The 19,422-nt window shown below is 44.1% G+C and overlaps 3 protein-coding genes across 41 annotated transcripts in view; 2 read left to right on the forward strand and 1 right to left on the reverse strand.

Annotated features, from left to right (window-relative positions):
• The window catches only part of IQCG (IQ motif containing G), an 85,045-nt gene extending 72,997 nt beyond the window's left edge, over positions 1 to 12,048 (reverse strand). For 4 of the 26 annotated variants that reach the window (XR_010155441.1, XM_063806551.1, XM_063806545.1 and 1 more), the window contains exons 1-3: positions 11,878 to 11,963; positions 11,701 to 11,768; positions 11,386 to 11,575 (exon numbers count right to left, since the gene is read on the reverse strand). The gene's annotated coding sequence lies outside the window, so the exon portion shown is untranslated. Of the gene's footprint in view, positions 1 to 1,263; positions 1,943 to 11,385; positions 11,576 to 11,700 lie in introns of those variants that run through there. The other 22 variants (XR_010155442.1, XM_063806552.1, XM_063806550.1 and 19 more) reach the window with 15 other exon arrangements.
• RPL35A (ribosomal protein L35a) lies at positions 1,163 to 8,426 on the forward strand. Of its 5 annotated transcripts, XM_054682561.2 has the most exons (6): positions 1,163 to 1,288; positions 1,892 to 2,034; positions 2,749 to 2,800; positions 2,981 to 3,133; positions 5,820 to 5,964; positions 7,569 to 7,636. In XM_054682561.2, the coding sequence occupies exons 2-6, from the start codon at positions 1,965 to 1,967 to the stop codon at positions 7,590 to 7,592; spliced, it is 444 nt and encodes a 147-aa protein (XP_054538536.1). In that variant the 5' UTR covers positions 1,163 to 1,288; positions 1,892 to 1,964; the 3' UTR covers positions 7,593 to 7,636. The 5 variants fall into 5 exon arrangements, with proteins under 5 accessions (XP_054538536.1, NP_001414881.1, XP_054538539.1 ...); NM_001427952.1 differs by lacking the exons at positions 1,163 to 1,288; positions 1,892 to 2,034 and adding an exon at positions 2,040 to 2,079 and having other exon boundaries at positions 7,569 to 8,426; XM_054682564.1 differs by lacking the exons at positions 1,163 to 1,288; positions 1,892 to 2,034 and adding an exon at positions 2,226 to 2,244.
• Positions 11,795 to 19,422, forward strand: part of LMLN (leishmanolysin like peptidase) — a 77,697-nt gene continuing 70,069 nt past the window's right edge. For 6 of the 10 annotated variants that reach the window (XM_054682522.2, XM_054682524.2, XM_054682523.2 and 3 more), the window contains exon 1: positions 11,795 to 12,175. In XM_054682522.2, coding sequence (XP_054538497.1) covers positions 11,795 to 12,175 — 381 coding nt within the window. Of the gene's footprint in view, positions 12,297 to 19,422 lie in introns of all 10 variants that reach the window. The other 4 variants (XM_063806544.1, XM_054682529.2, XM_054682525.2 and 1 more) reach the window with 4 other exon arrangements.

Consider the following 19,422-nt stretch of genomic DNA (forward strand, 5'->3'; position numbering starts at 1 on the left):
TCCCAAAGTGCTGGGATGACAGGCGTGAGCCACTGCGCCCGGCCCATACTTTGTTTTAAAAAGTATTCTTATCATGCTCTACCAATGGTCATCACCTGCAGTTTGAAAAATGCCTTAACTGACACTTGTCCAAGTGATCCTTTCGCTGACTCGTCAGGCCAGATCAGGCTTCTGGGCATTCATGCCACTACTTTCCCGCAGAGCTGTGTTCACAATTTGTTACGTTAGTGTCAGTTTCCCCCCACTAGACAACTGTTCCATGAAAGCAGCAACATGACAACGATGCTCACAGTTGTATCAGGTGCTAAGTCTCAGTGCTCAATAAGTATTTGTGGAACGAATAATACACGAGCAAACGAATGAAACTCACACTTAATGTGTTATTCCTCCCAGGAGGACTTCCATATAGAACTTTGACAAATTAATATCTAATAGTGAAATTTCTAGCACATTTCTTTCTGGGACAGGGAACACTGGGTGGGGTAGTAGGCTACAAGGTACAAGTTCTATCCTGTTGTATTTAAGAGAGGATCTGATTTTAAAAGTGACTTATATACATCTATTTCATACAACTTCGGAGTCATACTTTACTCTCTCTCATTCCTCATCCACCAGCAAATCTTGCCAGAATTTAAATATATTCAGAATTCCAGTACTCAATATCCTCTGTTTACACACCATCACCTCTCATCATAGTCACTACAGGAACCTATAATTATCTTCCTGCTGATACCCTTGCCTCCCTTCAGTTTCAACACAGTGACTTTGTCAATATAGAAGTCAGATAGAGTCACCCTTCTGTTCAGGACCCTTAAATAGTTCCCATCTCAAAGCAGGGGAAGCCTCTTTTACATACTTCCCATCTCAAAGTGGGGAAAGCCTCTTTTACAGTGGCCTCTCTGCTTAATTTTCTCCACAGAAATTATCATCTTCCAACGTGTCATCTATTTTACTTGCTCATTGTCTTGCTCCGCCTCGTAGGATATAAGCTCCACGAGGGCATAGATTTGTTTACTGCCGTGTCATCCTACACAAACCTTGGTACAGGGTAGCCATTCATTAAACTATGTGTTAAATAAATGAATGAATCCATAGGGTAACCCAAATAAATATGCAATAATTCGGAAATGTGAATCTCTGGCGTCCACTAATCCACCTCTACAAGTATCTACGGAGGACCTACTACTAGGTGCGGACACGAGGCAGCTAAACGAGTTCTCCTAAAAGGGCGATAAAGCCTCCTGCAGGCAGTCCTCCTCATACCTCGGATCCAAAAAGAAGAATGGAGGTAAGAACTTAAGTCATTTCATTCATTTTTTTTTCTTTTGTAGAGGTTGGGGGAGGTGGTCTCACTATGTTGCCCAGGCTGGTCTCGAACTCCTGGCCTCAAGCGATCCTCCCGCCTCGGCTTCCCAAAGAGCTGGGTTTACAGGCGTGAGCCACTGTGCCCAGTCTCATTTCTTGAAAGAGATAAATAAGTAGAGGGGAGAAAAGAAGTATAGAAAAAGAAAAAAGAGAAGGAAGAGGTCCTGCTGCCTTCGTGCTCCCGGCCTTTCTCTTCCGTGCTAGGTTAGGATCCCAGAATTTCCGTTCTGTCTATTGCTGTGTGTATCGAGGGAAAAGCACCCCCCTGTTGGCAAATCAATCTTACAGTCAATCATTCTTTAGGCAGTGGGAACATCCTCCACTCAGGGTTCGCCTTTCCACCTACGGCGTCCGCGGACGCAGGAAGTAAACTAAGTTGTTTCTGTGGCAACGCACAGCTTTGGCGGATTTAGCTGGCTACCATTTTGCCTTCCCTTGTTCCCAAGTAGTACATTTTGCAGCCTACCAAGATGAAAGGACTTAAGAAAATAATTGTAAGAGTGCTATTGAATGTGGCTTATTTCAGTGCGAAGCCGATTTCCGAGGATTGCTTTTCTGGCGTTTGGAGAAGATGCCTAAATCGAGGGCGGAGTCGAAAGATGTTTAATCCCACAAGGCCACGCGGCGGGGCCTCGTCCTTCTCTTACCGCCATCTTGGCTCCTGTGGAGGTGAGTGAAGCGCCTGCTGCTGAAATTTGGGGGCAAATAACCGGAGTAGGTTTTTTCCTGTGCCTTGGCGAGTCGCCGGTGCATATCGGAGTCTCTGCCAGCCATTGATTTCTACGGGTTTCAAGAAGAGGGAGAACAGGATGGAGGAGATGTTGGGCTGATGGTGCTTGGTCCCCTGACACCCGGAGAACGGCTGCCCGGGTTATCCCAGTTAAATTCCTGGGCCTGAACGGAGTGAAACGATGTTTTTGTTCGTCTGCAGTTGTCCATGAGGCAGTGCTTCCTTCATCCGTTTCCTCCCGGTCCATACCTTCCTTGGCTTGTCTGACCAGTCTCTTTCCTCAGCTTTTCTCCCCCAGCCATTGCATAAAAGTCTTACGTGTGTGTTTCTCTTTAAGTCTTCATTTCTTTTCCTGAGTGTTGCCTACTGATAACGGCATGCATTTTCTCAGGCTTTTCTGAGAGTCATTTTTGTGACTCCTGTCCCTTAGTTTTGTCTTCATTCTGAAGTTTGCTTAGATACCAGCTGTTCTCTGAGGTTTGAATGTCTTGCCGGACCCTGCGTTTCATATGGATGTTCTGGCATTGTTGTCCCCGAACTCTTACATGAAACTCCCATCCAAAAGGAATTTGCTTTAGGGGCTTAAACGAGAGGGGACGAGGTGGGAAACTTGTGTGGCTTGGTTTTAAACTAATCTTTTTGTTTGTTTTAAGGCCTGCTGGGAACGGGACTAACGGGACTTCTAAAAGGAACTATGTCTGGAAGGTACGCGTTTTAAATATAGTTCTTTATTTTTGTGTGTTAGACGTGAACGTAAATGCGAGCTTAAAATTGGCAAGAAAAAACTTAGATGTTTGCTCTGGGTAACTTTTGGGTGGGGGTGATTACAAGTCAGATTGGTTTTTTGAAGCTTATGTTTCATGTTGTGTATCTTTTGTGTCTTAGGCTGTGGTCCAAGGCCATTTTTGCTGGCTATAAGCGGGGTCTCCGGAACCAAAGGGAGCACACAGCTCTTCTTAAAATTGAAGGTGTTTACGCCCGAGATGAAACAGAGTTCTATTTGGGCAAGAGATGCGCTTATGTATATAAAGCAAAGAAGTAAGTTTATGACACTGGTAGGTTTTGGGTTTTTATTTGAGATCTGCCTCATTTTCTTTTTTATATAACGGAGTCTTGCTCTGTTGCCGAGGCTGGAGTGCAGTGACTTGGTCTCCCTCACCGAAACCTCCGCCTCCCGGGTTCAAGCAAGTGTCCTGTCTCAGCCTCCCGAGTAGCTGGGATTACAGGCGCCGGCCACCACGCCCGGCTAGTTTTTGTATTATTAGTAGAGACAGGGTATTGCCATGTTGGCCAGGTTGGTCCCAAACTCCTGACCTTAGGTGATCCGCCCACCTCGGCCTCCCAAAGTGCTGAGATTACAGGCTTGAGCCACCGCGCCTGGCCTCATTATCCTATTGAAATAATAAACAAAAGATTTAGCTGAAGTACTTGGTATTGGTTTTTTTGTTTTTGTGACAAGAGTCTCTGTTGCCCAGGTTGGAGGGCAGTAGCGCGATCTTGGCTCACTGCAGCCTCTGCCTCCTGGCTCAAGCGATTCTCCTGCCTCAGTCTCCTGAGTAGCTGGGCTTACAGGGGTGTGCCACCACGCCCGGCTAATTTTTGTATTTTTACTAGAGAATGGGTTTCCCCGTGTTGGCCAGGCTGGATTGGTATTGCTGTGGCTTCTATTTTGCGTCATTAAGGAACTTAATGGGGAGTTTTAGAAGGACGTTACTTCTGAGGGTGGTGTTGGATTTAGGTACCCTTTGCACTTGTAAGCAATAAAGGAGGTAATTCCTTATATTGTGATCCTTTTAAGGTTTCTAATTTTTTTTCTCGGCTCCTTTTGCCAGAATTTAAGGATTTTTAGGACACTTGTGCTTAATGCATTTTGTTAATGCCTTAAAATTATGGGTTTTTTTTTTTTTTTTGGAGACGGAGTCTCACTGTCACCTAGGCTGGAGTGCAGTAGCACTATATCAGCTCACCGCAACCTCCGCCTCCCGGGTTCAAGGGATTCTCCTGCCTTAGCCTCCCAAGTAGCTGGGATTACAGGCGCCCGCCACCCATGCCTGTCTAATTTTTGTATATTTAGTAGAGATGGGGTGTCACCATTTTGGCCAGGCTGGTCTTAAACTCCTGACCTTGTGATCCACCCACCTCAGCCTCCCAAAGTGCTGGGATTACAGGCAGGAGCCACTGTGCCCCGCCCCTTGTTTTTTCTTTTCTTTCTTTTCTTTTTTTCTTTCTTTTTTGAGACAGAGTTTTGCTCTTGTTGTCCAGGCTAAAGTGCAATGGCACGATCTCAGCTCACTGCAATCTCTGCTTCCCAGGTTCAAGTGATTATCCTGCCTCAGCCTCCGAGTTAGGTGGGATTACAGGCGTGTGCCACCACACCCAGCTAATTTTATGTTTTTAGTAGAAACGGGGTTTCACAGTGTTGGTCACTCTGGTCTTGAACTCCTGACCTCAAGTAATCCACCTGCCTCGGCCTCCCAGAGTGCTGGGATTATAGCGCAAGTCACTGCACCAGGCCAAAATTAGTTTTTATGCATGCCTAAAGATGTTTATGCTGTAGACTTTTTTTTTTTGAGACAAAGTCTTGCTCTGTTGCCCAGGCTGGAGTGCAGTGGTGTGATCTCAGCTCACTGCAACCTCAGCTTCCCCAGTAGCTGGGATTACAGGCGTGCACCACCACACCCGGCTAACTTTTGTATTTTTAGTAGAGACAGGGTTTCACCATGTTGGCCAGGCTGGTCTCGAACTCCTGACCTTGTGATCCACCCGCCCCAGCCTCCCAAAGTGCTGGGATTACAGGCGTGAGCCATCGTGCCATTGCACCTTAGCGTGGACAACAAGAGCAAATCGTATTGTCTTCACCCACTCCAAGCCAATTAAAATCTCTGGCAAAGTGTTTTAATCATTGCCCCACCTTTTCTTCTACAGCCAATGTGTTCCTTTAAAATTTTAAGTCAGGTGCAGTGGCTCACACCTGTAGCCCCAGCATTTGAGAGCCCTAGGTGGGAGGATTGCTTGATGCCAGGAGATAGAGGCTGCAGTGAGCTATGATTGGGCCACTGTACTGCAGCCTGGGTGACAAGACAACCCCGTGGTCTTTAAAGGAAATATATATAAAGTCATATCCTTTGTACATTGCTCGAACCTCAGTAGTTTCTCTCATTCAGTAAAAGCCCGTCATTAAGAGCTCCATAATTCTCTCTATCTCAGCTGGGATTAACCCCTTGGTGTCTTCAGTCTTTCCTCTGGCCAGGACACACACTCCTTGGCCCCAGTGCCTGCGCTAGTCATCCCCTGATCACTTCATGGCATTTCCCCTCCCTTTCCAGTCTTTGTTCCATGGTCACCTCAGTGAGACCTTCCTTGGCTATTTAAAATGGCAGGTAATTCCTCCTTTCTGTACACACAAATATCCTCACACTTGTCCTTTTTTGCTATTTTTTCAACATTGCCTCTGTTATCATCTGACCTATGTATTTTCCTTAAACTTATTTGGTTATCATGTGAAAGAGATTTTTGTTTCATAGCTGCTGTATTTTACAGAAGGGCCTGGCATACAATAGTTACTCGATAAGTATCTGTTGAATGAATGGTGTTCTAGGCATTTAAAGTTTCTCAGGTGATGAAGTGGGTAACCAGGGTTGAGAGCCACTCGTGTAGAGGTCACCTTGAATTTGTATCCAACTATATCAGCTTGTATTCCTCTTCTTTCCCTTTTTAAAATCAGCAATACAGTCACTCCTGGCGGCAAACCAAACAAAACCAGAGTCATCTGGGGAAAAGTAACTCGGGCCCATGGAAACAGTGGCATGGTTCGTGCCAAATTCCGAAGCAATCTTCCTGCTAAGGCCATTGGACACAGAATCCGAGTGGTGAGTATGGTTTTTAGCAAAATGGACGTCTGATGAATCAGACTAAGTTCAAGGTGTTGCGCTTTGACTTCTGAGGACTTCTGTGGTTGTGAAATTGACACCAGTAAATTATGCTGCAAAATTTGTGTATTGCAGAACACTGGAGAGATAGTAATTGAAAGAATAGGTGTTTGGTGGTTTGTTTTTTTTTTTTTTTTTTTTTTTGGGAGACAGGGTCTCACTTTGTCACCCAGGCTGGGGTGCAGTGGCATAATCACAGCTTATTGCAGCCTCGACCTCCTGGGCTCAAGCAATCCTCCCACCTCAGCCCCCCAAGTAGCTGGGACCATAGGCATGTGCCACCACACCCAGCTAATTTTTGGGGTTTTTGTTGTGTTTTTTTGAGACAAGGTCTCACTTTGTCACGCAGGCTGGAGTGCAGTGGCATGATCTCAGCTTGCTGCTACCTTTGCCTCCAAAGTTCATGTGATTCTTGTGCCTCAGCCTCCCGAGTAGCTGGAATTACAAGCGTATACCACCATGCCCAGATAATTTTTTGTATTTTTTTATTTTGTTTCTCCATGTTGCCCAGGCTGGTCTTGAACTCCTGAGCCCAAGTGATCTGCCCACCTTGGCCTCCCAGAGTGCTGGGATTATATGCTTGAGCCACCACAGCCAGCCTTGAATAGTTTTCTGGTGAAGATATTTATTGGGCACTGAAGTAATTGTTAGAAAGCAACAATTCAACAGTTACGCCTGGCATAATTGTTAATATTTTGCCATTTCCATCATGTCAGTTTTGTTAGAACAGGTGTTAGTAGCTTTATTTTGTACATGAAGAAAACAGACCCATGTTCCTAGGTCTCAGGTCTTTGGTGCCAGCCTTGGACTCTAAATTTTTCTCAATTTTCTCCTGTAATTTTTCTCAAATAGTTCGTACTTTTTCTTTAGGGTCCATTTTGGAATGTAGACTGTATATTCTTGGGACCAAGAATATATGCATACCATGTATTCTTGGGGCCAGGGGGTACTGTTGAACCCTGCTAAGTGGTTCATTAGGGTTTATCAACAGAGGAGGCTTTTACTCTGTCTTTAGAAGAAGCAAAATTAAATGTACCTTCAGTACATGTTTTTCTTTTTCTTTTTCTTTTTTTTTTTTTTGAGACCAGAGTCTCATTCTGTCACCAGGCTGGAGTGCAGTGGCGGGATCTTGCCTCACTGCAAGCTCCCAGGTTCAAGCGATTCTCCTGCCTCAGCCTCCCGCGTAGCTGGGACTATAGGCATGTACCATCATGCCCAGCTGATTTTTGTATTTTTTAGTAGAGACAGGGTTTTACCATGTTGGCCAGGATGGTCTCTATCTCTTGACCTTGGGATCTGCCCACCTAGGCCTCCCCAGTGATGGGATTACAGGTGTGAGCCACAGCACCTGGCCAGTACATGTTTTTTATGAGTGCTGGTTCTTACGGTATGTTCACGTAGAGACTGAAGGCTATAAAAACTTTCTTTACCACTAGAACATGTAATTGGTAGCCTTTCAGAGATTTATCCATATTACGGTTCTTGATCTGTAGACGTATATATAACATTCACCTAATGTTTTATGTGTTCTTTTTTCCCCGCAGATGCTGTACCCCTCAAGGATTTAAACTAACGAAAAATCAATAAATAAACGTGGATTTGTGCTCTTGTATTTTTCAGTGGATTAAAAAACTTACTACCTTAAATTGATTTGCTACATGCTTAAAATGATGGAGGATGCCCAGCATTTTTGGAGTACAAGGAGGTCAGAGAGACATGTGATGAAAATTACAGGGCGAGTACAGAGATTTAGAAGGGAACGGGTTTTAATGCGAGTATCTTTGACAGAGTCTTGCTCTGTTGCCCATGCTGGAGTGTAGTGGTGCTCACTGCCGCCTCACATTCAAAGGCTCAAGCAATCGTCCCTTGGCCTTTGAAGTAGCTGGGACCACAGGCTCATGCCACCATGCCTGGGTCATTTTTAAATTTTTTGTAGAGAGGGTCTGACTCTTGCCTATGCTGGCTTCAAACTCCTGGGCTCAAGCAATCCTCCTTCCTCGGCCTCCTGAAGTGCTGGGATACAGGTATGAGCCACCACGCCTGCCAAGTGCTTTGTGATAGTATGCATTTGTTCAATACAGATTGGGAAACCTAAAATTTGAATGGAGATTATGTTGATGGGCTTTGGCAGTTCATTTGGATAGACTGGGATGAGAAGCTCTTGGGACTTGTGACTGGACAAAGCATTCCAGTATATTAAAATAAAATTAAGCCATATTACTCCACTCATAAAAAGCAATCCTATGGTAGGTACATGGAGGTTGGGAATAGTGCACGGAAAGGTGGCAGCTTTCTTTGCCTTCATGTTTTAATCTGGTAAAGTGCAAGATTGCACTTTAAGCAGGCCTCCTAAATATTTTAGATTTCTTGGGGATATGCTAAAATAAAACAACTAAGGCATCAGTTTTGCAGTATGGTTTTTTTTGTTTTTTTTGTTTGTTTGTTTGGAGACAAGGTCTTGTTTTGTTGCTTGGGCTGGAGTGCAGTGGCGTGATTACAGCTTACTGCAACCTCAACCTCCTTGGCTCAGGCAAACCTCCTGCCTCAGCCTCCTAAATAGCTGGGGCCACAGGCATGTGCAGCCACAACCAGTTAACTTTTTAGTTATTTGTGGAGATGAGCCTCACTATGTTGCCCAGGTAGTACTAGATTTCTAATTGATGCAGTAACAGTCTTTTTTTCTGCCCCCTGAGGGTTACTGATGTCTACAGCACAGGTATTAACAGATCTTTAAGTTGCACTGAAAATGTCAACAAGAAACTGGGAGTTTGCCACCTAAGCCCTTTCGCAGTTTTGAAGCGTGTATGGGTTCTCTTGTCTATGCTGCAAAAGAATTAACATGCTAGAAATGTATTAGGGTAAGAGGGTGAAAGAAAGGATTGGGTAGGAAGAGCACACTGGCTGTTGTGTTACTTGGTCTTCCATCTCCTGGAGACAGGACTGAGAAGGAAAGTTTTTGTAGTAAGGGAAAAGAGTGGGAATACTGTCCAGCTTTCCCGCTTCCCCTTCCTCCAGTAACATCCTGTTACAAATCTGTTAACCTACAAAGAGGGTAGTGAGATATACTGACCCAAGAGAAAGCAAGAAGCCCTCCCCCAGAGGTCCCTCTGTGGCAGTTCTAAGAAAGGTTTGGTCAGTCCAATGGTGGTATGCAAGCCAAAGCTGCCATTGTTGGAGTCCCGTGCTTCGTGGACATGGGCTTGTGTTAGTACTCTGCCAGGCTCATTAGGATTGTGGTGGTTTTTTTTTTTTTTTTTTTTTTTGAGACAGTCTCGCTCTGTCGTCTAGGCTGGAGTGCAGTGGCGCAATCTCAGCTCACTGCACGCTCCGCCTCCCGGGTTCACGCCATTCCTCCTCCCGGGTTCACGCCATTCTGTCTCAGCCTCCCAGGATTGTGGTTTTAAGGCTAACAAAGTGCACTGATGCTGTATTCACCAGAAGTGAGCAGTACTTCAAGGCCGGAAGTTGGAAGTTGTATATTAGAATGCTAATGAAATTGAACTTGGGAATTATGCAGTCAGCGGGTGGAAGTGCTGATCTTGGACACCCACTCCAAAAGGCCAACATAAGCTAAAAGTACCTACTGTGTTCATTGTGCCAGTTAAGTAGATGTGATCAGTAGTACTCGGGGTATTCAGGGATAGAGGCATGTAGGTATACTGGCTGTGTAACATAAAACCGTAAAGTGTAGAGGAAGAAATACGGCGGCATCTCAAAGAGGAAATGGCAGGAAGAATTTAGGAACACAAGTGGCTGACTGGAAAGTCCAGAAAACTAAAATGCCACATGACAGGTCTCCTGTACTGTACTGAGGATCTTAGGCTTAAGATTGTTCTTGAGTGTAATACAATGTCACTGAAGAACTTGATTCACAGGAAATTTTAAAATTTACTCATTTGAGACGGTTTCTGTTGCCCAGCCTGTAGTGCAGTGGTGTGATCATAGCTCACTGCACCTTTGAACTTCTAGGCTCAGGCAATCCCCTGCCCACAACCCCCAGAGAATCTGGGACTATGTGTGCATGCCAGGCACGTCCAGCCAATTAAAATTTTTTTTCGGGGTCCCAGGCTGGTCTCAATTCCTGGCCTCAAGTGATCCCCCTGCCTTGTTCTCCTAAAGTACTGGGACTACAGATGTGAGCCACCAGCTCAGATTATTTCAAATCCCAATGGCAGCCCAGCATAAACAAGGGAAAATTAGGTGGGCTTTTCAGTCTCAAATGGAGAATTCTAACATGTTTCTGGCTTTGGGGGCTGGATGGGTAATGGTGCATTTACTAAGTTGGGGAATCAGGAGATGGTTTTGTGGGAGGAGCTAAAGTTGAATTTGAGGAAGCTGTAAGATGTTAACCTGTGGACATATCCATGAAGACAGATGGGTATTTCAGGTCTGGGTTAGGCATATGGAGAAGTGGATGGTATTCTGAGTGGAACAGACGAGAGCAATGGAGGTGCTTACACGGTAAGTGGTAGGCATCTGAGCAAAGTGGGGAAAACAAACGGTTGAGACTTTAACTCGAGTAACTTACATGTGCAATGGCAAATGAGACTCAAAAGCAAATACATGCTCTTCCTTACTGAGATGATGCAGCATTTGTAAATAATAAATGTATGTTTTTATGTTTTTCTGCTCCCATATGGAAATTAAGTCAAAAGTACTCAAGTCACCGTTGCCAAAGGAGGAGTCCCGTGGTTTACAGGAAAGGGCTTGCGTGGCTGGTAACTTGTCCACTACGCCATTGAAACAGCTTTGCCTCCTGGCTGGGCGCGGTGGCTCACGCCTGTAATCCCAACACTTTGGGAGGCGGAGGCGGGCGGATCACCTGAGGTCATGAGGTTGAGACCAGCCTGGCCAACGTGGTGAAACTACGTCTCTACTAAAAACATAAAAATTGGCCGGGCGTGGTGGCGGGTGCCTGTAAACCAGGCTACTCGGGAGGCTGAGGCAGGGGAATAGCTTGATCCCGGGAGGCAGAGGTTGCATTGAGCCGAGATTGTGTCACTGCACTCCAGCCTGGGCGACGAGTGAAACTCCGTCTCAAAAAAAAAGAAACAGCCTTTCCTCAGCATAACACTATTGTTACAGCCAGGAGCTTAGGATGACTGGTTCCATTCTTTATTCACAATAGCAATTTATTTGTGGTATTGTAGTGGAAAGGGCACGTTTCCTAAGTTACAAATGTGGTTTGGAATCCCACCGTCCACTAGTTGTGGGATGATACACACATTTAGTGAGTATTTACTTGTAAAATGGTAATACTTAAAACACCACCCCATCCTCGTATCTGAATCTCCACCCATAGTTTGTAACTTGAGGTTTTCCTTCTTTCCTACTCCTTCATTTCCCAGTATAGTAGCTTACCTATTCAATTCCCGTTGAATGACTTCCAGCTCAGTGAGTTCGTAATTTTACTTCTTAGTGTCATGAGCCACTGGGATTTGTCCCAATTTCCCATTTTGTATAGTTCCTCACGGCTCAGTTTCGAAGGCAATGTTTCCTTAATGGCCAGGATCCCCTTATCTCAGGTGCAGTGGCAATTCTTGGCTGGAAACTAAAAGATGGAGTTGAGTAAAACAGTAAACGGTGTATCATAGATTTTTATAGGAAATGGCGTTAGTTAAGTAATGGGCCTAAAGTTGGTGACTCAGGATAAGTAAATGAAAGTATTCCACTCACCTTTTCATGCAGAGGACTACACTGAAAGATTTTGCAGAGGGTTGTATGTACGTCTAAACACCTGGCACCTAGTAAGTGCATGTCACTTTGGTAAATGAAAGAACTGAAAAACTGCCTCAGGACACCCACATACGGCCAACGCCCGCTAGCCTTTCTTCCTCCCACAGCCCCACTCACGTGGGCCTCCAAACAGCATTTATTGGCCGGCTTCGCGCCACGAGACGCGATGGACGTGATCGCCGCCCTCATCTTCTGCGGCGAACTTCTAGCGGGTGACGCTGTCCAATCGGAAAGCGCCTTTCCGCCGGCTGGGCCCTCCGCCTGCCCCCAGCGGCGAGGGGCGGGGCCGGCGCGGGCGCAGAGGCGTCACGCACTCCATGGTAACGACGCTCGGCCCGAAGATGGCGGCCGAATGGGGCGGAGGAGTGGGTTACTCGGGCTCAGGCCCGGGCCGGAGCCGGTGGCGCTGGAGCGGGTCTGTGTGGGTCCGAAGCGTTTTACTCCTGTTGGGCGGGCTCCGGGCCAGCGCCACATCTACTCCCGTCTCCTTGGGCAGTTCCCCTCCCTGCCGGCACCACGTCCCCTCTGACACTGAGGTAGGGCGACAGGGGCGGGAGCGGGCCCTCTCAGGGTAAAGTCACCCAGAAGGAGCAGGCGTAGGAGATAGTGACTGGGAGAAGGTGTCCTGGATGAGAAAGCGAAATTGGGGCAGAGCCTGAACTCTTACAGGCCTGGGACCCGCTCTCAGCTCCCTACACCCTGCAAGTTGGCTGTTAGGCGCTCAGAACAGTATCACTTCTGTGCGGAGGGTTGTGCTTAGCAGTAGCCCTCGAGGAGTGGTTTTCAAACTTGAGCGTGCATCACAGTCACCCGACGCACATGGTACAACACAGATTGCCGCCCTCAGTCCCCCACTTAATGACTCAGTAGGTCTGGGATGAGTCCCCAGAGTTGACAGTTTACGTTCCCAGCTGGTTGGTGAGATATGCTTGTCCGGGGACCACTTTAGGAACCGCTGACCTGAAGTTTCGGGAAGACATTGAACGGAGAGCCAGATAGAGGCGTTGGTGGGACGTTGGGGGCTCACTGGAGACAAAATTCAGGTTTCTTTTCACGTTATGTCGTCACTTTGTTTGCTTTACCCGGTTCCTCTGCTCTGGAAGTGCCTGCCCGCCTCCCATCCCATTTTTCTCTCTGCTTAAATTCTTTGTCTCATTTCAAATTCCCTAACCTCAAGGCAGCCTGCTGAAACCACCACAGCGCAATATTCTTTTCATTAAAAAGTACATCGTGTCTGTACTCCCTCCTGGCATTTAACCAAGTACTGCTATGGGATAATGGCTTATTTTTTAGGCGTATCTTGCCTTTGCAGTTAGATTATAAGGTTCCGTGGGATAAGGTTTGTGTTTCATACTTTGATTCCTTCACAGTATTTAGGTCAGAGGTGGGTCCACGATAATCCATATTCTTTGAGAAAGGGAGAGTACCTGGGGCAGGGCTGCATGCTGATACACCTACACATGTTCAGTTCAGCCCAGAAATCTAAAGACACTCATTTTTATGGTAATTTCCCAAAATGTTACATGCATACTCTTCATAACCAAGTGAGCCAAAATATTAACTTCGGAGTTTATAGCTTTTTTGCAGCTTTTATCATGACACTGCATTTTGGCTGAATTCTTTAAAAAAAATTTCCCACAAAACCCTGCACTTCTCTCTTTTAATTTGGATTAAAATAGGAGAAAGAGTCCTGGTCCCTAATACGTTTCGCTAGTTCCTCATAGAGTATATAAATACCCTGTCGTCCTCACTATTCTCCTTGTTTTAACCTGGACACAGAGTATAGCCAGGAACTACAGTGTTCACTGTAGTTAGGCTAATGACTATACCTCTGTTCAGTGCTACAGGAAATTACATAACTTTTTTGGTTTTGGTGGTGTTGGGGAGCTACAAAACAGTTTTACTTTTTAACTGGTTCTCAACTAAAACCTGTAAGTTTTGTTTTTACCTTTTATTACGCCGGTACAAACAACATCAGAATAATTTAATGAACCCGCATGGACCCATCACCTAGCTTTAACACCTAGCTTTAAGGTTCCACCATTCTTGTTTCATATACTTTCAGCCATTCCCCAACCCCCTACTTGAGTTACTGTTCTTTTGAAGTTTTTTGGTAAAATTTACATATATTGAAATGCCACAAATGTATCCATGCACATCCACATAAAGCATACAACCCATCACAACATAGAACGTTCCCATATCTCCAGACGTTCCCTCCTGTCCTGTGCCAGTCTCCTGCCCACCCCAGGCAACTAGTTTTCTAATTGTTTTTTTTAAATACTAGATTAGTTTGGCCAATTCTAGAGCTTCGTGTATTGAATGGAATTATATGGTATGTACTTCTCTGTATTTGGCATCTGCTCAGCATTATGTCTGTGAGATTCGTGTTGTATGTGATAGTAATTTATTCCTTTGAATTGCTGAGTATTCCATTGAATACTTATATCACAATTTGTTTTTCCATTATCTTGTTCAAAGATGGGTATTTTGGTTGCTTCCAGATTTTAGCTATTATAAATATAGCTGCTGTCAATATTCTTGTACAGTAATTTTTGTGGATATATGTTTTCATTGTTCTTGGATAAATACCTAGGGGTGAAATTACTGGGTCAAGGGTAGGTGAATGTTTATAAAAAATACTAACCCTTTCTCCAAAATACTCTACCATTTTACACCCCCATCAACAAAATATTAGTTATGGTTGCTGCATATCCTCACCAACAGATGTCCTTTCTAAGAAATCTTTAAATACCCCCTAGGTCATAAAAATATTCTCCTGTGTTCTAGAAGCCTTCACTTTTAGGATTATGATTCATCTGAAATTAATTTTTATATATGATGTGAGATAGGGGATCAATATCCTTTTTTTTTTTTGCCCCATATGGGTATTCAGTTGCCTGGATTATGTACCTCTGTAATAAATATTGAAATCAGACAGTATTGTTATTGTAAGCATTCCTGCTTTGTTCTTCCTTTTCAAAATGATTTTGGCTATTTTAAGGCTTTTATATTTCCGTATAAATTTATTTATTTTTTGGCAGGGGGAGGCTCAAAGACAGATCCATATAAATTTTAGAGTCAGCTTCTCAGTTTCTTCAAAAAAGCCTGATGGGTTTATGATTGGGATTGCATTTACTCTATAGATGATTTGGAGATAATTGACATCTAACAGTATCAAGTCTTTCAATCCATGAACATAATGTATGTTTCTCCATTTATTGAGGTGATGCATAATTTTTCTCAGCAAAAATGTATAGATCTTGCATTTTTTCTTCTGTTTTCTTTTCTCTCTCTTTTTTTTTTGTTTTGTTTTGAGACAGTCTTGCTCTGTCACTCAGGCTGGAGTGCAGTGGCAGAATCATAGCTCACAGCAGGCTTGAACTCCTGGGCTCAAATGATCCTTCTGCCTTAATCTCCCAAGTAGCTGGGACTCCCAAGTATGCGCCACTACACTTGGCTAATTTTTTGTTTTTTGTTGAGACAGAGTCCAGGTGGGTCTTGAACTCCTGGCCTTAGGCGATCCTCCTGCCTCGACCTCCCAAAGTGCCAGGATTACAGGCATGAGCCGCCATGCCCAGCCAGATCTCGCATGTTTTTTGTTAAATGTTTTCCTGAGTCTTTTATTTTTTGATGCCATTGTCAGTGGAATTATGGTTAAAGTTTTCCAATTGTTTGCTGCTAGTATGTAAAAATACACTGCTAGTAGGTAAAAATAATTTTTGTATATTAACCTTGTCTTCTGAGACCTAGCTAAACTTATTTATTCTACTAGGGTTTCCTCCCTTACAATTTTTGATGTTAGCAATGTATTAACTATAAATAGGAACAATTTTTGTTGTTGTAGTTTTGTATCATTTATGTATTTTTCCCCCTTATTGCTCTGGTGAGGACAGGCAGTTCCAGGCTGAGCAACAGTGAGATAGCACGCCTCCTTGCCATTTGTTCCTGATCTTGGGACCAGTCTCTGACCATTAAGTATGATGTTAACTTTACATTTTTTTGTAGTTCCCTTTATCAGACTGAGAAAGCTCCCTTTGGTTTCTGGTTTCCCGAGGGTTTTTATCCTGAATGGGGACAAATTTTGTCAAATGCTTTTCGTTTTTTCTGGTAATTATTGAGATAATCGTATAGTTTCTCACTTTATGAACTGTTATGTGGTAGATTACATTGCATTTTCCAATAGTAAATCAACGTTGCTTTTTTGGGATAAACCTTACTTGGTCATGTTGGCTTTGGTAATTTTCTTTAATGTTTGTTTCTATTTCATTGTTTTCTGTTCTTTGTTATTTCCTTTTTCTACTTATTGTGGATTTAGTTTGCTTATATTGTTAGGCGGAAACTTAGATGACTGTTTTTTAACCTTTTTTTCCTTCTAATGTAAACATTCAAAGATTAAATTTCTAAGTACAACTTTAGCTGCTCTTCACAAATTTTGACACTTTGCATTTTAATTATCATTTAGGTTAAATTTTTTTTGTTTGTTTTTTGTTTTTTTTTGAGACAGAGTCTTGCTCTGTTGCCCAGGCTGGAGTGCAGTGGCGCAATCTCAGCACAGCAACCTCGGCTTCCCGGGTTCAAGCGATTACCCTGCCTCAGCCTCCTGAGTAGTTGGGACTACAGGTGCACGCCACCACACCCAGCTAATTTTTGTATTTTTAGTGGAGATGGGGTTTCACCATGTTGGCCAGGATGGTCTTGATCTCTTGACCTTATAATCTGCCTGCCCTGGCCTCCCAAAGTGCTGGGATTACAGGCGTGAGCCACCACGCCCAGCCTAAAAAAGTTTTTTAAGAGACAGGGTCTCGGTCGGGTGCAGTGGCTCATGCCTGTAATCCCAGCACTTTGGGAGGCCGAGGTGGGTGGATCACCTGAGGTCAGGAGTTTGAGACCAGCCTGGCCAACATGGCGAGACCTGTCTCTACTAAAAATACAAAAATTAACGAGGCATGGTGGTGGGCACTTTTAATCCCAGCTATTCTGGAGGCTGAGGCAGGAGAATTGCTTGAATTCAGGAGGTGGAGTTTGTAGTGAGCTGAGATTGTGCCACTGCACTCCAGCCTGGGCGACAAGAGCGAAACTCTGTCTAAAAAAAAAAAAAAAAAAAAAAAGAAAGAGACAAGGTGTCCCTCTGTCACCCAGGCTGGAGTGCAGTGATATGATCATAGCTCACTGCCACCTCGAACTCCTGTTTTCAAGCAGTCTCCCCGCCTCAACCTTATGAGTAGCTAGGACTTCAGCCACATGCCACCACACCTGGCAAATTTTTTATTTTTATTTTTGTAGAGACAGAGTCTTGCTGTGTTGCCCAGATTGGTCTTGAACTCCCAGTTTCAAGCAATCCTCCTGCTTCAGCCTCCCAAAGTGCTGGGATTACAAGCGTGAGCCACTGCACCTGGCTGAGATTATTTTATTTATGGTTTAGAATATGATCTATCCTGTTTAATTTTTCACGTGTACTTGTGAAGAATATATATTCTATAGTGTTTTTTTTTATTTTATTGTTTTAGAGATGGGATCTCAGTATGTTGCCCGGGCTGGTCTTGAGCTCCTGGACTCAAGCAATCCTCCTGCCTTGGCCTCCCAAAGTGCTGGGATTATAGACATGAGTCACTGTACCTGGCCTATTCTGTAGTTATTGAATATAGATTTCTATACATGTTAATAAGCTGAGGTGATTGATACTTTACTTCAGATTTTCTCTATTAAAAACTATTGGCCAGGTACAGTCACTCATGCCTATAAGTCTAGCTCTTTTGGAGGCCGGGATGGCAAATCGCTTGAGCTCAGGAGTTCAAGACCAGCCTGGGCAACTTAGTGAAACCCCGTGTCTACAAAAAATACAAAAATTAGCTGGGTGTGGTATTGTGCACCTGTAGTCCCACCTACTTGGCAGGGCTGAGGTGGGGGGATCACTTGAGCCCAGGAGGTGAAGGCTGCAGTGAGCCAGGTTTGCACCACTGTGTTCCAGCCTAATAAAGACTGTATTAATACAAGAGAAAATAGGTGTATTTAGCTTGCTTGTGGTTCAAGCTTACATGTGTATCTTTTCAGTTTCCTACATTTACCCGTGTGTATGTGTGTGTGCTTGTGCATTTTAGGCCTTACAATATATATCTTTTGTTTATTGCATGTTTTTATTTTTGAGACAGAGTCTCTCTCCGTTGCCCAGGCTGGAGTGCAGTGACACAATCTTGGCTCACTGCAACCTCTGCCTCCTGGGTTCAAGCAATTCTCCTGCCTCAGCCTCCAGAGTAGCTGGGATTACAGGTGCCTGCCATCATGCCTGGCTAATTTTTGTATTTTTAGTAGAGACAAGTTTCGCCATGTTGGCCAGGCTGGTCTCAAACTCCTGACCTCAAGTGATCCACCCGCCTCAGCCTCCCAAAGTGTTGGGATTACAGGCATGAGCCACTGCACCTGGCCTATTACATCTTTAATGTTAATATTCACTGTCTGGGGCATGATGTTGAATAAGAGTGGTGAGAGTAGACATCCTTGTCTTGTTTCTGATCTTAGAGGGAAAACATTGTCTTCCACTATTAAAAATATTAATTGTGGAGTTTTGGGGTAGGTATGCTTTATAAAATTAAGAAAATTCCCTTCTATACCTAGGTTGCTGAGAGTGTTTTTTTTTTTAATCATGGATGGATGTTGAATTTTGTTAACTGTCTTTCCTGCACCAGTTGATACAATCATGTGGCTTTTCTTCTTTACTCTGTTGATATTATGAGTTACATTGATTGATTTTTTTGAATGTCAAATCAGCCTTGCATTCTTGAGATGAACCTCACTTGGTGATGATTTATTACCCTTTTTACATTTTGCTGGGTTTGAGTTGCTAATATTTTGTTGATGATTTTACATCTATGTATTTTTATTTTTTTAGAGACAGGGTGTTACTCTGTCATCCAGGCTGGAGTATAGTGGCACAATCATAGCTCACTATACAGCCTTAAACGACTTGGCTTAAGCAGTCCTCCTGCCTCAGCCTCCCAGTTAGCTAGGATTACAGGTGAGAGCCACCACACCTGGTTCATTTATTTTCACGTTTAGTGGATATGGGGTCTTGCTGTGTTTCCCAGTCTTGTCTAGAGCCGCTGGGCTCAAGGAGTCTTCCTACCTTGGCCTCCCAAAGCTCTGGGATTATAAGTGTGAGCCACTGCACATTTACATCTATATTAATAAGGGATATTGGTCTGTAGTTTTTTTAATTTAATTTTTTAAATTTTATATTTATGGTTTTTTACCAACTACCTGCAAGGATATTGGTCTGTAGTTTTCTTTTCCTCTCTAATAATAACTTCAGGTTTATCGGGGGAACCCGCCCCCAATATTTCAACGTAGGTTCTTTCTATTTTCCCTAAGTGTCAGCCAGCTGAGAAATAAAGAGAAAGAGTACAAAGAGAGGAATTTTACAGCTGGGCCTCCAGGGATGACATCACCTATCAGTAGGACCGTGATGCCTGCCTGAGCCGCAAAACCAGCAGGTTTTTATTAAGGACTTTAAAAGGGGAGGGGGTGTACGAAGAGGGAGTAGGTCACAAAGATCACATGCTTCAAAGGGCAAAAAGGAGAACAAAGATCACATGCTTCTGAGGCCAGTAAAGATCACAAGGCAAAGGGCAAAGCAAAGATCACAAGGCCAAGGGCGAAATCAAA

Source organism: Pan troglodytes, chromosome 2, assembly GCF_028858775.2.
Source record: "Pan troglodytes isolate AG18354 chromosome 2, NHGRI_mPanTro3-v2.0_pri, whole genome shotgun sequence".
NCBI classification, from domain to species: domain Eukaryota; kingdom Metazoa; phylum Chordata; class Mammalia; order Primates; family Hominidae; genus Pan; species Pan troglodytes.

Excerpts from the sequence above, each read along its gene's own strand:
- RPL35A (XM_054682561.2), top strand. The coding sequence starts at position 1,965 with ATGTTTAATCCCACAAGGCCACGCGGCGGGGCCTCGTCCTTCTCTTAC. Across the intron at positions 2,035-2,748 it reads CCATCTTGGCTCCTGTGGAG|GCCTGCTGGGAACGGGACTA; the intron begins GTGAGTGAAGCG and ends GTTTGTTTTAAG. Across the intron at positions 3,134-5,819 it reads TATGTATATAAAGCAAAGAA|CAATACAGTCACTCCTGGCG; the intron begins GTAAGTTTATGA and ends TTTTAAAATCAG.